Consider the following 15,030-nt stretch of genomic DNA (forward strand, 5'->3'; position numbering starts at 1 on the left):
CCAACGCAAGAAAAACTATTGAGGCATTGGAGAGCATATTTAAGCAGCACACATACCCGGAAACAATCCGATCGGATAATGGGCCACCGTTTGCCAGCGATGAGTTTGTAAACTATTGCGTAGAGAGAAACATTAGACATGTTCGTACTATTCCTTATTGGCCACAAATGAACGGCTTGGTCGAAAGACAAAACCAAGGAATCCTCCGAACATTAAGGATTTCCAAGGCGATGAAAGAGGATTGGAGGAAATCCATTGATGAATATGTTTACGCATATAATACAACGCCACATTCGGTTACCGGTAAGTCCCCAATAGAGTTGCTCACTGGTAGACCCGTAAAGGATCTTCTACCGTCACTAAGAACAGAACCTTATTAGAACCGAGATGAGGATATCCGAGATAAGGATATGATAAGGAAAATGAAAGGGAAGCTGTATGCTGATCACCGTCGTCATGCCAAACCATCAGATATTGAAGAAGGCGATACTGTGATGATTAAAAACTACGAAATAGGAAAACTTGAGCCAACGTTTCGTTCTGAAAAGTACACTGTGATTAGGAGGAACGGTAGTGACGTCATTGTAGCGAGTGATGATGGAGTCCAGTACAGACGCCCAATATCTCACCTAAAAAAGTGGCCAGTTCCACATTGTGAAACAACTAAACAACAATCTACGGACATAAATATTCATAAGTCATGCGATAATGATAACAAGACAAACCGCGGAGATACATTGGTTGCTGAACGACCAAAGCGAATAACTACAAGGCCAGCCCGATATTTTGAATAGCTAAGTTTTTTTTCTTTTTCTAACTTTAAATGAGACTTTTGTTATTGGGGCAGAAAAGGGATGTAGAGGCAGGATAACATAATTAATTGAATCGTCCTACCCCTCATGAAAATATAAGATGGCACTAAGAGAGAGAATAAATAAGAGCGAGATAATACCACAGACTAACAGACAGGACACTCAAATTAGATTCTTCAATCATTTTAACGGTCATTTCGAATATTCCTTTATTTGGGACAGTACTCACATGTGTCATGATGGCGCCACGTTACCCTATCAAAACATCCTGTCTGTCATCTAGACTGTGTTTATTTTTTTCATTTACCAACAGAGTTGCCATTCATGCAGAATTACCTGTAATGTATTGATTTGTATACGTCCATGCGAATTTCATGCAGGATACAAATTTAATACATATTGCCAAAACTATATACAGAATTATGCCTACTTCTCATCCTCCAACGCAATACAAAATCGAACCCGTTTCGTTACAATATTTACTTGCTTCTGGTCTGCCGCCACTTAATTTTGGGTGAAAACTACCAACACAATAAAAAATAGTCTAGATGAACTACGTTGAGTCAAATAAATGGTTACCTTCCAACATCGCGAAAAAGTTAAATATATTATCAACGTAATCCAAAAATTTATTGTGACGATTCATTTTCAAAACTTTTGATGAAATCAGGCATCCCTGCAAGCAGCTGATCGGTGTTGACAAACGAGGGGAAACCAACTAGTAGAAAAACTTTTACGTCACACAAGGGGTGTACCGATAGTAAATAGTTCGCGCAGTACAATATAGGTGGAACTAGTGCATCACGAAAAATTATTTTTATAAGAATTTACTCATACTGTCATGTCTGTTAGTCTGTGATAATACATTCAGGCGCGGGAGCAAGCGTTAGGCAGTCGAGTTAGAACCGCAAACAAGAACGGACGAATAAACGAAAGTAAGGAAACCATCAGAAGATTACTGCTTGAAAGAAATCCATCAACGGGGAACTCTACAGTTAGTACTCTAGAAAGACGTGGTTACTGGTTTACTACGAGCGCCATCTCTGCTTTAGTCTCGGGACTTATTGATCCATGCGTTAGTCACTAGAAGAAGCTGCGCTTTTTGAATTACAAAAGTAGTTGCTTTCCGAAGAGTGGTAATCCGAAGCATTTTCTTCCCCCGCAAAGATAAATCAACCTGATCAACGTACGGAAAACCAGATCGACCAAATTTTCCTCAACGGGCGATTCTTCTCCGACACCATCAGTGTCCTCACGTACCGCAGTGAAAACATTGATTCGGACTACTGCCTTGTCGCGAAGCTATGGAACAATGTATCGCGTAAATGATACAAGGAAGTTCTATGAGAAGGCGAACTTATCACGTAGAGGCCATACGCCATAGGCTGACATATGCAGAGATATTAGTGATAACCTACGAAAATACGGAGAACGACACATAAATATGGGTGCACGCTGAGCCGACGACAGGTTCCCAGCATCTGATCTATCGGAGATAAGGAGATTGGTAAGCTGAGGACCAACTAAGCTACGGACAATGGCCAAGTGCTAAGCGAGCTGCTCAAACGTGTAGAAGACACACTTGATAGAATGCTGGATGATTTCTAAGATTTAGAAGGAAGAGATTCAACCGCAGAAATGAATGAACGGTGTCTACAAGGTATTCTCCCAAATCCTTTGTCGTCGTCTATCACCAATAGCTAAGGAATTCTTAAGACCAGGATTCACTTAAGCCCGTGCTACTATGATATTAGCGATATGACAAGTCCAGAAGTGTCATAAACTTAACGTACTCATCACCTGTTCATTGATTACAAAGCGGCATACGACACAATTGATCGAAAACAGCTATAGCAATTATGCACGAATACGTTTTTCCAGATAAATTGACGCGATTGGTCAAAGCAACGATGTGTAGAGTGATGTGCTACGTCGGAGTATCCGTACTTTGGCGACTCGACGTAGCCACACAGCGAGATTTTCGATTGTAGTCTAGTGAAAATGAATTCCATTGGACTATAAACGAAAATGGCAATATAGCCAAAGTTGCTGTGCCATCAATCGGTGTCATCTCAAGTGAGGTGACGCCATCCAGAAGAAAGAAGAAGACGATTTATTGGACATTCATCGGACGACCGGTTCAACGTATTGGACCAACGGAGGACTTCCATTGGACGTTTTTTCTTAGAGGGCGTGTATACTTTGGACTCAGAAAAATTTCTAGATCGAGTACAACACCGCACGAAATTCACTAAAGCTTGCCTCATTTAGAATTGGAACAAACTTTTGCTCATGTTGTGGCGCTCCTGGTGGACGGATTTGGAAGTTCTTGCCGCCCATGTGTCGGGAATTTTGTCAGCTTCACGTATGACTTTTGACATTCCGCAAATCGACTGTACTTTGCAAACAATCAACATGCACGCTCGTTCAAAGTTACTCTAAAGTGAGTACAATTTCACTCACTTTCGTTAAAAGTGGAACTACTCTATAGTGAGTGAAGCTTCTTTACTCACTTTTAATTGAATACTGTAGTTGTCAAAATCTGAGTAACATTTACTCAGTGCTATAAATGGGAAAATTAGCTCGGGTGAGTAAATGTTAAACACTATCATTCGAATTATCTAAAGAATTCTTTATTATAATCGAAACTGCGTGTAAAATAAAAAAAAATGCAACATTTTTTAAATATTCTCTCAATTCCCTCATTTACATTTTGTAGTTTTTTCATAGAAAGTTGAGAATGTTCTTTAAATTCCCTCACGTATCCTGGAACGAAGATTGCACAAATGTGGCAACGAAAAACTTCAATCATTATAAGGATTAGGCGGTACAATAATATTACCTTTTAATTTTCGATAGTATTCATTTACCTTGGCTCCAACCTGCTCCATTTTTTTCAAAATTCCTTTCTTCAAAAATCATTGAACGTAAATTTTCACGCAACGTTTTCAAAGTCCTGTGAGTAAAACTTGTTGTCAATTTAGAAACTGAGTAAAAGTTACTCAGTCTTCTACATCAATATTACTCACTTTTTGACATTTGCACTAAATAAACAAAAGTGAGTACAAATTGCTCACTTGAGAGTAACATTGAATGAGCGTGATGGAAGCCGGAAGAAGGGAAAAAATTGTGCACAGTTTTTTGGAAAATCTATTGTGGTCTGCATCTAGGCTAGCTAAACAGCTGAAATTGCCCAGAAATACCGTATGGCGCGTTATCAAACGGTATAAGGAAACATTGATGACGATTCGGAAGCCTCAAGCCAATCGTCGGAGTGGAACTGTCGACCGGAAACTGCGTGGTAAGATTTTGAAGACGATTAAGAGGAATCCTAATCTGTCGGACCTTGATTTGGCCAGCAAACTCGGTGCTGCCCATAGTACCGTGAGGAAAACTCGAATCCGGGAAGGAATCAAGTCAAGAATAGTGTGGTCAAAATTCGTGCTCGGAAACTATATGACCAGGTGCTGACCAAGTTACAAATAAGACAATGACATCGGAACTATACCAAAAAGAGTGTCTCCAAAAACGAATTTTGTCGTTTATTCAATCCCACGACCATCCCGTAATGTTTTGGCCAGATTTGGCAAGCTGTCATTACAGCAAAATCGTTCAAGAATGGTATGCAGAGAAAGGGGTCCAGTTTGTTCCGAAAAACCTTAACCCACCCAACTGCCCCCAGTTCCGACCTATTGAGAAATACTGGGCAATCATGAAGAGGAGACTCAAGGCAAAGGGAAAGGTTGTCAAAGACATCAATCAGATGACGACCTGGTGGAATAAGATAGCTGAAACGATAGACGAAGAAGGTGTGCGCCGCCTAATGAGCCGTGTTACAGGAAATATTGGAGAATTCCTTCGAAACCGTGACGAATAATTTTATCTGTATTTTTGCTTAAAAATATGAAGAAAACGCTACATTTGTATAAAAAAAGATCTTGAATTTAATAATAAATAACTGAAATACAGGCAATTGTCTTTGTTCCAATTCTATCTGAAGCAAGCTTTATCTACAAAACGCTCATTGAACCAACTGTTCTCAATACCCAACCCACATGACCTGGACTATGTCGGCAGAGACCCAACGCGCCCTTAGTTTTCACGAAAGAAAGTGCTGCGTTCCATCTATGGTGATGTACCGATGGAAGACAGAACTTGAAGACGGTGTATGAACCTCGAATTGCGACAGTTGCTTGAAGAACCACTTATCGTATTTGCAGCAAAAGTTGGACGACTGCGAGGAGCTGGGCATGTCATCAGAATGCCGAACGGCAACCAGGTGAAAATGGCTACGGTATCTAACACATCAAATCTATCAGTGTGTCCTAATAAATGAAGTTTAGCAAAGTATCTCAATCAAAAAACCTTCAATGAAGAACGTCAAACTCAGTCATATTTCATTACCTAAATGAAAATGAATGTTCTTCACATTAACAACCAGAATATACTTTTTTGTTCTTTATTGTATCAATGCTTCTGTCAATTAAACCAGTCCTCAGGTTTGATCCTTAATAGCTGTTACAATCATGTTCTAGACAAAATTTTGTTTTTTAATGTTAGAAGTGTTTATATTATACTGTTCTTATCAGACTAACGTTGATTAATATACTTCAAATAGGGTCAAATAAAAACACACACATGAATCGGGAGGTGCAGTGCGTAAATTTTTTGCTTAACGGGAACTGTCCGAGCTGTTGCTGTGGCGTCGCCTTCTAATGGGACTGCGAGAGCGTCGACGTCGCGGGCTGTTGCGTCTGATCGGCTCACGACGTCTGTAGCGCATAGGAGACGGACGCCAACGTGGTGGTGGTCGATTGTTCCTCATTATCGGCGATAGGCGACGTATCGGTGGTCGAGTTTTCTGAACTAGAACAGGCACGACGGTGATTTCCTGCCCATCGACCTGCCCACCGGCCATATGCTTAATGGCATTCTCTGCCCCATCCGGGTTAACATAATCGATATAACAGAAACCACGCCCAAACGGTTGGAAACGGTCGATTGCAAAATCAACATTTCGAATCTCACCATAAACGCTAAATATTTCCAGAATGTGATCTTTTACAACGTTCCTTGTTAATCGACCTACGTGTATTCTAGTGGGACGTGGTGTAACTGAGCGTTCCTTTCTTCGACGCTTAGACGATCCAGATCGAGAACGACGACTGCGTGCACCGTCCTTGGCACTCCGATCTGGTGAAATTACCTTCGTCTGCTTATTTTCTTTATCATTGTCTCGTTCCGGAGTTCTACGATCCGTGCGTTCCTTGGACTTTGGACGAATTGGCTTAACCTCCTTTGGAGGTTCTTTCGGGGGACTTGCACTCCGCGAACGAGATTTAGTTGCGGTTTTACGCTTTGGGCGAGAGCGTTCTGCTCCACTGCTAGATGACGATGATGAGCTAGATGAGGATGAACTACTGCTAGATGAGCTGGACCGAGAACCCGAACTGCTTCGCGATGAACTGCTATCAGATGAACTAGAAAAAAAGGACAAATTAACTTCGTTTACTATTAAATTGGTACTATTTTGAAACCACCAACCTACTATCGCTGCTACTTGATGTACGCTTCTTGCGTTCTTTCTCACGGCCGCGCTGCTTTTTCTCGGCTTTATCAGAATCAGCCGACTCTGAACGATTTTTAGAGCGAGCCCTGCAATTCAAAATATATCAATGTTTGTCATTTTGATAGAATGATCAGTTACTTACATTTAAGTGGTAAAAGAGCGAGATTGTTGATGAAAAGCCGGGGATTTTGGAAAAAATTATGATTTTTACCGCAATGGCAGCTATTGTTAAATGGCCACAGAAAAACTTATGGTTGCTGTCAAAAATGTCATGAAGCATAACGGGCAGAAAAGATGCCGTATTTCTGTTAGCAGAGATGCCAGATATTTTCATAGAAAATCTGTATTATCCTGTATAAAAAAAAACAGTTTATATCTGAATAAAGCTTTATATACCTTTGTTGGAAACCACTGACACTAAGAGTCTCAGCCTAGAAATTAAAAACCGCTGGGATAATTCGTGATTAAAACAAACATCATATGTTATTCGGCTAAAGTACGACTTACACGTTATATCCGGTGATCGTTACTGATAAGGAATGGCTATGGAAAGGAGCTAATTGTAACATTTATTAAAATTCTACCTGTAAAAAAACCATTCATTTTACCGCATAAACAATTGATTCACAATTAGATCTATGGGTTACAATACATTTTATTGTATCTTGACCATTTTTCTCATTTCCAACGATTCAATAAATTGTTTCTACTATTCACAATTGAATTTATTGTACACGTGGTGTTTTAAGCAATATGTAAACTGTACATTTGATTGTTTTCTAAGAAAACATGTATGAGAAAATTTTATGATTTGAATTGTTACGATACTTAACAACCTATACATTCTATTGTAAAAAGTTTGTTTACAATTAATTGAATAGTGTATAACAATACATAAAAATATTTTTCAATAGTCAAAGCAAAATTGTTGAAGGTTTTGTAACAACAAATCGTATTGTATTTCTAAAATAGTTTTTATTCGGGTATGTTAACCTCACGGAACGTTTTCACTTCTGGATCGTGTATTCGTGTCAATAATGAAAGCCTTAAACCAATCTACACTACAGGTGAAGTCCCGTTTACATTGACAAAAATGACTGATTGTCTGAATTGTACTTAAAACTGTTTGTTGTTAGGTATTTCAAACGAATTTCAAAATAATGAATGTGTAATTTGTGGTTGTAAGTGAGCTGTCGGAATGATCAATTCACTCAAAAAAATTCAAAAGTTGACATATAATTCCAACGCCTAATATGCAAGCTCAAGTTAGATCATATGAATCTCAGTCTGAAAAATTTCGTGATTTAATTTGTGATTTTCCAGTTGATTAATACACCTTTTTCTCGTCACCGCAATCAAACTGCAAAGATAGCTTAGACGAAAAGGTGTAATTTTTTTAATACTTCTATGAAATCTGTACAGATCTGTATGAAATTTGTATTCTGTATTAAATTTGTACGCGCAAGTAACAATCTGCATAATAAAGATGAATTTGTATAAATGGCATCTCTGCCCGTTAGTGAAAACGATGTTTGAAACACCCATCTGACACCGGTATGTGAGCACCAGCCATTTGAAAGTATACCGATTACGTTGAGCCCCTCGCGTTTCGAGCCCCAAACACTGCGACGTTTTGATTCTCATCGCGACTCTCAAATTGTGAAAATTATCTCCACTTGATGTCCCAAAACACTGTCTGCTGTATTTTAGGTAAACCAACAAGTTATTGTGAGAGAGTCGATCCAAAATTCACTAATTTTCGTGCACTAAACAAGGTAAATGCGTAAAACAAATGTATTACTGTTTGTTTGTTTACGTTGCAATCAGCTGATTTTGAAGTTCCGATTTTGATCTCATCAAGATGGCGTCGTGACAGCGGGCCGGATTGAAATGTTTCGCGACACACGATGTATGAATATAGGTTCCCATATTAAGATTTAGAGCGCACAACAAAAAAATCGCTAAGCAATGGAGATAATATTCAGATTTGTTTTTGAAGATTTAAAAAAAATTCTTAGTTTTAGGTTTTGTATGGGTTTCGGGAATCAAAACCCATACAAAACCATGTTAAAATATGGTATGCTTGGAAAATATGTATGGAAAAATCGTAATATGAAATCCAAATATGTTATAAAATAATACGTCATGAAACAGAATTTATTATCATTATTATTATTATTATTGGTTATTTTTAATTGTTTTAAAATTTAGAGAAGATAGCCGAATGCTTTCTGGTTCTGATTATAATTTTTAAGAGTTTTGTAATTGATTCTACATTTACTAACTGTTTTATGACGACTTTAATTAACGTCACTTTTGACAAGTGATATATAAATTTTATTATTTGAATTGTTACGATACTTAACAACCTATACATTCTATTGTAAAAAGTATTTTCACAATTAATTGAATAGTGTATAACAATACACTAAAATATTTTTCAATAGTCAAAGCATAATTGTGGCAGGTTTTGTAACTGCAAAAATCATATTGTTTTTCTACAATATTTTTTATTCGGGATGGATATAATATTAAGATTTTTTTTTATTATACGGTATGTTTGAAAAATATTTATGGAAAAATCGTAAAATGAAATCCAATGTGTTGTAAATAATACGTCATGAAACTGAGTTTATTATTATTGTCATAATAATAATAATAATAATAATAATAATAATAATAATAATAATAATAATAATAATAATAATTATTATTATTATTATTATTATTATTATTATTATTATTATTATTATTATTATTATTATTATTATTATTATTATTATTATTATTATTATTATTGTAGCAACGTTAAAAATCCTATCCCTCAGTAGAGTTTTGCCCCTTCAATAAAATTTTGCGTTAACTGTCACTTTATTGATATAGCGTTAGAGTGTATCCGGGAAACTTCTCGAAGACAGATAGCAGCCCTTACACGTGACAATATTATTGTCAATCCAAAGTATTGTCAATACCGTCAATCCAATTGACTTGGTAACTTGAGTCCGCATTTTTCGAGAAAATCAAGCGTTTGGAGCTTCAAATATTGCAAATGAACATTGAAATATTGAGAGATGAGTTCATTGCACATATTTGGCAGTTTCCTCTCTGGAGAGAAAGTATTGTCGGATTGATGAGCAGTTTTGATTTTTTGACAATATTTTCGTCAATCCAATGAAGTTTCCATTACACGATCAAAAGTATTGTCAATACTTCTTGTATTGACAATAATATTGTCTCGTGTAAGGGCAGCTGATAGTTACCACTTCCCTTCGAAACGTGTAAAACATTCTCGACCAGACCGCCAAAGAATAAAGTTCGTTCTGTATTTTGTCTACATTAAAGTAAAAAAACGTGTTTAATGTAAAACCGCGTCCGAACGTCCCGTAAAATGCGACAGTAAATTTTCAGAAGTGGGATAAAGAATCAGTTTTGCTATTCTAATCGAAGCGTGAAAGCGGTCGAGAAATCGGTAGGAAAACCACGGATTCCAATACGTCAATCGGAATCTACCAGCGAGAAATTTCGTCAAGCGTTACCGACGTAAATTTCAATAGAAAACGGGTGGTGTGCTAGCTTCAGCGTTATCGGGAAGCAGTCATTCGCCCTGTTACTTATTCGAACGAAATACAAGTGAAAATATGCCAAGACCAAAACGCCGTTCACAAACTGCGCACGGAACGAACCCAGCAGAACTCAACGAAGAGGAAAACGAAAAATTCGATATGGACAACGAGAATACCAGTGGAGAAAATGGCACCCGAAGCAATAAGGAAAAATTATTACATCCGGAGGAGCTCAAACAGTTGATTCCTGTATTTCGAGAAGGTTGCGGAGTTTCGGAGTGGATTGATTCCATTGATCATTATCAGGATCTTTACTCGTGGAGTGATAAATCGACGTTACTTTATTCGACGTGTCGTCTAGCGGGAGCCGCTCAGCAGTGGTTTTTGGGAGTACGCCAGCACATTTTAAGTTGGATTGATTTCAAAGAAACGATTTCGTTAGCTTTCCCCGATCGTGAAGATGAAGCGGATGTGCACCGTAAGCTGTCGCGGTGTGTAAAGGACCCCAAGGAATCTTATGACAATTATGTTTTTCGGAAGAATGCGTTGGGACAAAAAGGGAAACTAAGCAGCGCGGCGATTATCAAGTACACGATTAGTGGTCTTTCATACGATGCGCTGTACTCCAGTGTTACTTCTCGCCAATATACTACTGTTTATGAGTTGTTGGATCACATTCGATACTGCGAAGCGAATCAGGAATTGTGCAAACGTCGTAGTTTTCCTTCAAGAAGTTCGAAGCAGCCAGCGAACAATTCGATGCTGAAAAAGTCACCTGAGGAAAAATCGTCCAGTAACCCAATGAGTTTGAGCAAGCGAAGCGACGAGTGTTTCAATTGTCACGAAACCGGACATATTTCGATCAATTGTTCTCAACCGCAGCGACGACCAAGATGTCAATTATGTCGAAAGGTAGGACATGACGAGCAACATTGTTTCAAACGGAACCAAGCTGAACGTCAACATTTCGGAAATGGACCAGCGAACCGTCAAGCATCCGAGAATAACGGTGAGAATACAGCGTATCCGATTAGTCAGCAAAGCGTGCCAACTCAAACGAGCAATGGAAAGTTTCTGGAGGTGTATTCTAACTCGATGGTAGAATGCAACGTCATTATTGATGGTCGATTGAAGACGATGCAGGCGTTGGCGGATTCAGGTTGCCCGGTGAGTTTGATCAAACAATCTTGTATCCCAGAAGGTGTTGAACTTAGTAGGACTAGTGATAGAGTTCAGATAGAGATGATGCTGCATTCGATGAAGAAAGTAGTCCATGGGAATTAGCAACTCTCGAAGCAAATTCGGTCGTATTCTTAACGGAAGCCGAAATTCGAGATGCTACAAATCGTGACAAAACATTACAAAATGTTGCGGATGCCTTAAAAACAGGAGATTGGCCTCGTGAGTTGCAAAGATATCACACTGTTGAAAGAGACCTATCTGCGGCCAATGGGATGATTATAAAAACCGGCTGTGCAGTAGTGCCAAAAACTCTTCAAACTCGAGCTCTAGAAGTAGCACATGAGGGACATCCTTCGATAGCGAAAATGAAAAGTATCATGCGACAACGTGTGTGGTGGCCTGGAATGTCAAGAGACATAACCGACTGGGTCGAATCCTGCAAACTTTGTTGTGTCAACGGCAAACCGGAGAAGACAACACAACACAATTTTTTATGAATGTACAATAAAAATACTCGATGACATATTCGATAAAGAAGGATACCCAAAAATCTTGAAGACAGATAATGGACCTCCATTCAATGGGAAAGATTTTGCAAACTATTGCGAACAACGCGATATTGCGTTAATTTTCTCGACACCTCTATTTCCACAACAAAACTGTCCTAATGATGTGTAAATGATTCAAAAATACATATAGTAGGAGCATACTCGACATCTATTTTGATTGATACTTTTGTATATATTGCTAATTTGACGGTGGTTACGGATAACACCATGAATGTTGATTTGATTGTAGGTCGAAGATTTCTTCAAGACAATGGTTTCCGCGGACTTAATTTTTCACGTGAATGTTCTTATGATATCGAAGCGATGAGGAACGTTTTTGATGGCGACGTTGTAGATGCTAGTATTTTATTTGTTGATGAACATCATGAACTTGATATCGGTGATACGGTCGAGACTAGATTGCTGAAGCGTGATGTTTACGAACTTTTCGAACGTGATTATTTGAACCGCGAAAAACCACGAGAGCCTTTGATAAAGCATTGTGCGGAGATAAAGTTAAAAGAAGATCGTTATTTTAATGCAACTCCTTTACGTCTCAGTGATTACGAACGTAAGCAGCAGAACAAAATCGTACATGAAATGTTGTCTAGCGGTATCATCCGTGAAAGCGAGTCTCCTTATTCTAGTCGTGTTGTTCTAACAAGAAAAAAAAAACGGTGATTACCGTCTATGTGTTAATTTTAAATCTTTGAATAAGTTAGTGGAACGGAATCATTTCCCGTTACCTATTATCGAAGATCAGATAGCAAAATTGCAAGGGCGAAAATATTTCACGTCTCTAGATATGAAAAACGGATTCTACCACGTTGATATTGCGGAAAATTCTAGAAAATATTTGTCATTCGTAACGGAAGAAGGCCAATATGAGTTTAATAAATTGCCATTTGGTTATACGAATTCCCCTTCAATATTTGCGAGATATGTGATAAAAATTTTAAAAGATTTCATCGATTCGGGCGAGATAGTAGTTTTTATTGATAACATACTAGTGAGTCCAGTCACTATCAGCGAGCATTTTGATGTGCTATCGAAACTTTTCCGTACATTCTCCGATAACCATATTGAACTTAATTTGAAAAAATGTTCATTTTTAAAAACCGGTATAGAATTTCTTGGATATTTCGTATCGTTCAATCAGATTCGTCCAAGTGATCGACATATTGAAAACGTTTGTAAATTTCCCGTACCGACAAACCGTAAAGCGCTTCAACGCTTCTTAGGGTTGATGAGTTATTTCCGTAAATTCATTCATCGTTATAATCATATTGCGAATCCATTATACGAGTTATTAAATCAACAAGAGTCGGATTTCGAATTTAAGGAAAGGCATTTTGAATCGTTTGAAAAATTGAAAAACATGTTAATCTCTAGGCCAGTTTTGAGTGTTTACAGTCCAAAACTAGAAACACAGCTACATACGGATGCGTCATCGAACGGTTTCGGTGGAATACTTGTACAGCGACAAACGCATGAGAATAAGTTTCACCCAACGATGTTTTTTTCGCGTAAAACGACTGCGGCCGAATCGGTACTTCATTCGTTTGAACTCGAAACGTTAGCTATCGTATACAGCCTCCAACGTTTTCGCGTTTATTTATTTGGGATTCACTTTACGATTGTGACCGATTGCAATTCTCTTAGAGCGACTCTAGATAAAAAAGATGTTAACCCGAAAATTGCACGTTGGACTCTTTTTCTCGAACAATTTGATTATTCAATCGAGCATCGATCAGGAACTAAAATGCAACACGTGGATGCCTTATCGCGTATGTATTGTCTCGTTGTGGATAAAGCGTGTGAATCGAATAGTATTTTTGAAAACGCGTTATATGTGAACCAGCTAAAGGATACAAAAATAGTGAAAATTAAAAATGAATTAGAATTAACGGAGAGTAAGGATTACGAGATACGCGATAACATACTTTTCCGCAAATACAAGAATCGTCTTCTGTTATACGTTCCCGAAAATATGGAAAATTCAGTGATCTTCAAATACCACGATCATTTAGGTCATTTTGGTATTGACAAGGTCGAAGAGCTTATCAAACGTACTTATTGGTTTCCTTGTTTACGTAGCAAACTAAAGGAACATATCGCGAAATGTGTAACGTGTATATCATTTAACTCGAAACGGAGAAAACTAGACGGACCGTTGAATATTGTTAACAAACCTAATAAACCATTCGTTACTATCCATATTGATTGTGATATTCTTGTAGAGCTTAATAAAACACAACTGTTCGGCATGAGATGAAATTATATTCTCCTTTTAATGTCATTCTAATAACCGTCGCCTACCTAGTTATTGCATCTTCACATCTCCTTTTTTTGTCGTGAATACGACTTACTTTACTATGGGGTGCCTTTTCAAAATTTACCCTCTGAGAGAGTGATAAGTTTTTGATCGTGAATATCTCTTGTTGTATCTAACGAATCAACATAATTTTTGCTACATGCTATCGGGAATATGATCACAATTTTATGATAAAATTTCCAGTTGTGTGACATAATCTCAAATAATTCAAAATTAAAATTTTCTGAAATGTTTGGTATAAACGAGTATCAAAGAGATAATTCATAAGGCGCGTTTGCTTTTCTCGTATTTTTAAAGCTCATAGCTCAGTGATCTGTGAAAGGATTTATATAATCTAACTACCAATAGAATCGAAATTTTTCAATTTAAACGTGTATAGCAAAAGCATTGAAGTATTTCAATATTACAGTATTTAAAAACCTGTCTCATTTGACCCATGTCAACACCAGCCAATCAGAACGCGTTCTGAGGAAGAGAACAAAATATCTGCTGCTGTACAACAAATCGTTCGAGAAAAATGTTCCGAAAAGTGGTGAATATCGTAGTGAGTTCCTCAATTTGGTCCTTCTGAATGCTAGAAACGAATCCCTACAGCATATTGATAGTTGCTTTCAATAAATTATGCAAATCTGAAATGAAATAATCGACATTAAAATTCCGTATGCGTCTATTTTTATAGTGAAAAAGCTACAAAAGAAATCAGGTAAAAACTAGCCTCTCAACAAAAATTGAATCAGTTTGGACTCTATCGCCCCTGCGAGCAGATGTGTTTTGTGTCGTCTGCACAACTAGTTTCGCTTTCGACAAGAACGATTACGTCACAGCTGCCAGTCATTAGCATTGGTGAAAAAACAACGGTGGAGAGCATTATACAAAATCAGTCGTTCTAATGGCTCTAAAAGTTTTCTAAAGAACTATTAGGATTTGTTGTTCGCAAATCGAAGGTAATTATCCTCAGTTTAGTGCAAATCAAGAACAGTTTGGTTAGATTTGTGCACTTTTCGCTGTGTGATCAACTAAT

At 37.7% G+C, this 15,030-nt stretch overlaps 1 protein-coding gene across 1 annotated transcript; it reads right to left on the reverse strand.

Annotated features, from left to right (window-relative positions):
- Nucleotides 1-5,257: 5,257 nt before the first annotated feature.
- Nucleotides 5,258-6,691, reverse strand: LOC131427706 (RNA-binding protein with serine-rich domain 1-A-like). Its single transcript, XM_058591141.1, has 3 exons — nt 6,524-6,691; nt 6,357-6,467; nt 5,258-6,292 (listed from the first exon to the last, which is right to left on the reverse strand). Coding segments are annotated over exons 1-3 (921 nt in total). The 5' UTR covers nt 6,526-6,691; the 3' UTR covers nt 5,258-5,484.
- Between the last annotated feature and the right edge of the window lie 8,339 nt (nt 6,692-15,030).

This window comes from Malaya genurostris, chromosome 2, assembly GCF_030247185.1.
Source record: "Malaya genurostris strain Urasoe2022 chromosome 2, Malgen_1.1, whole genome shotgun sequence".
Taxonomy (NCBI): domain Eukaryota; kingdom Metazoa; phylum Arthropoda; class Insecta; order Diptera; family Culicidae; genus Malaya; species Malaya genurostris.

Bases quoted from the DNA above. Each gene is read 5' to 3' on its own strand.
- LOC131427706 (XM_058591141.1), bottom strand. The intron at 6,293-6,356 runs GTTGGTGGTTTC...CTTTTTTTCTAG, and splicing joins TCAAGTAGCAGCGATAGTAG to TTCATCTGATAGCAGTTCAT.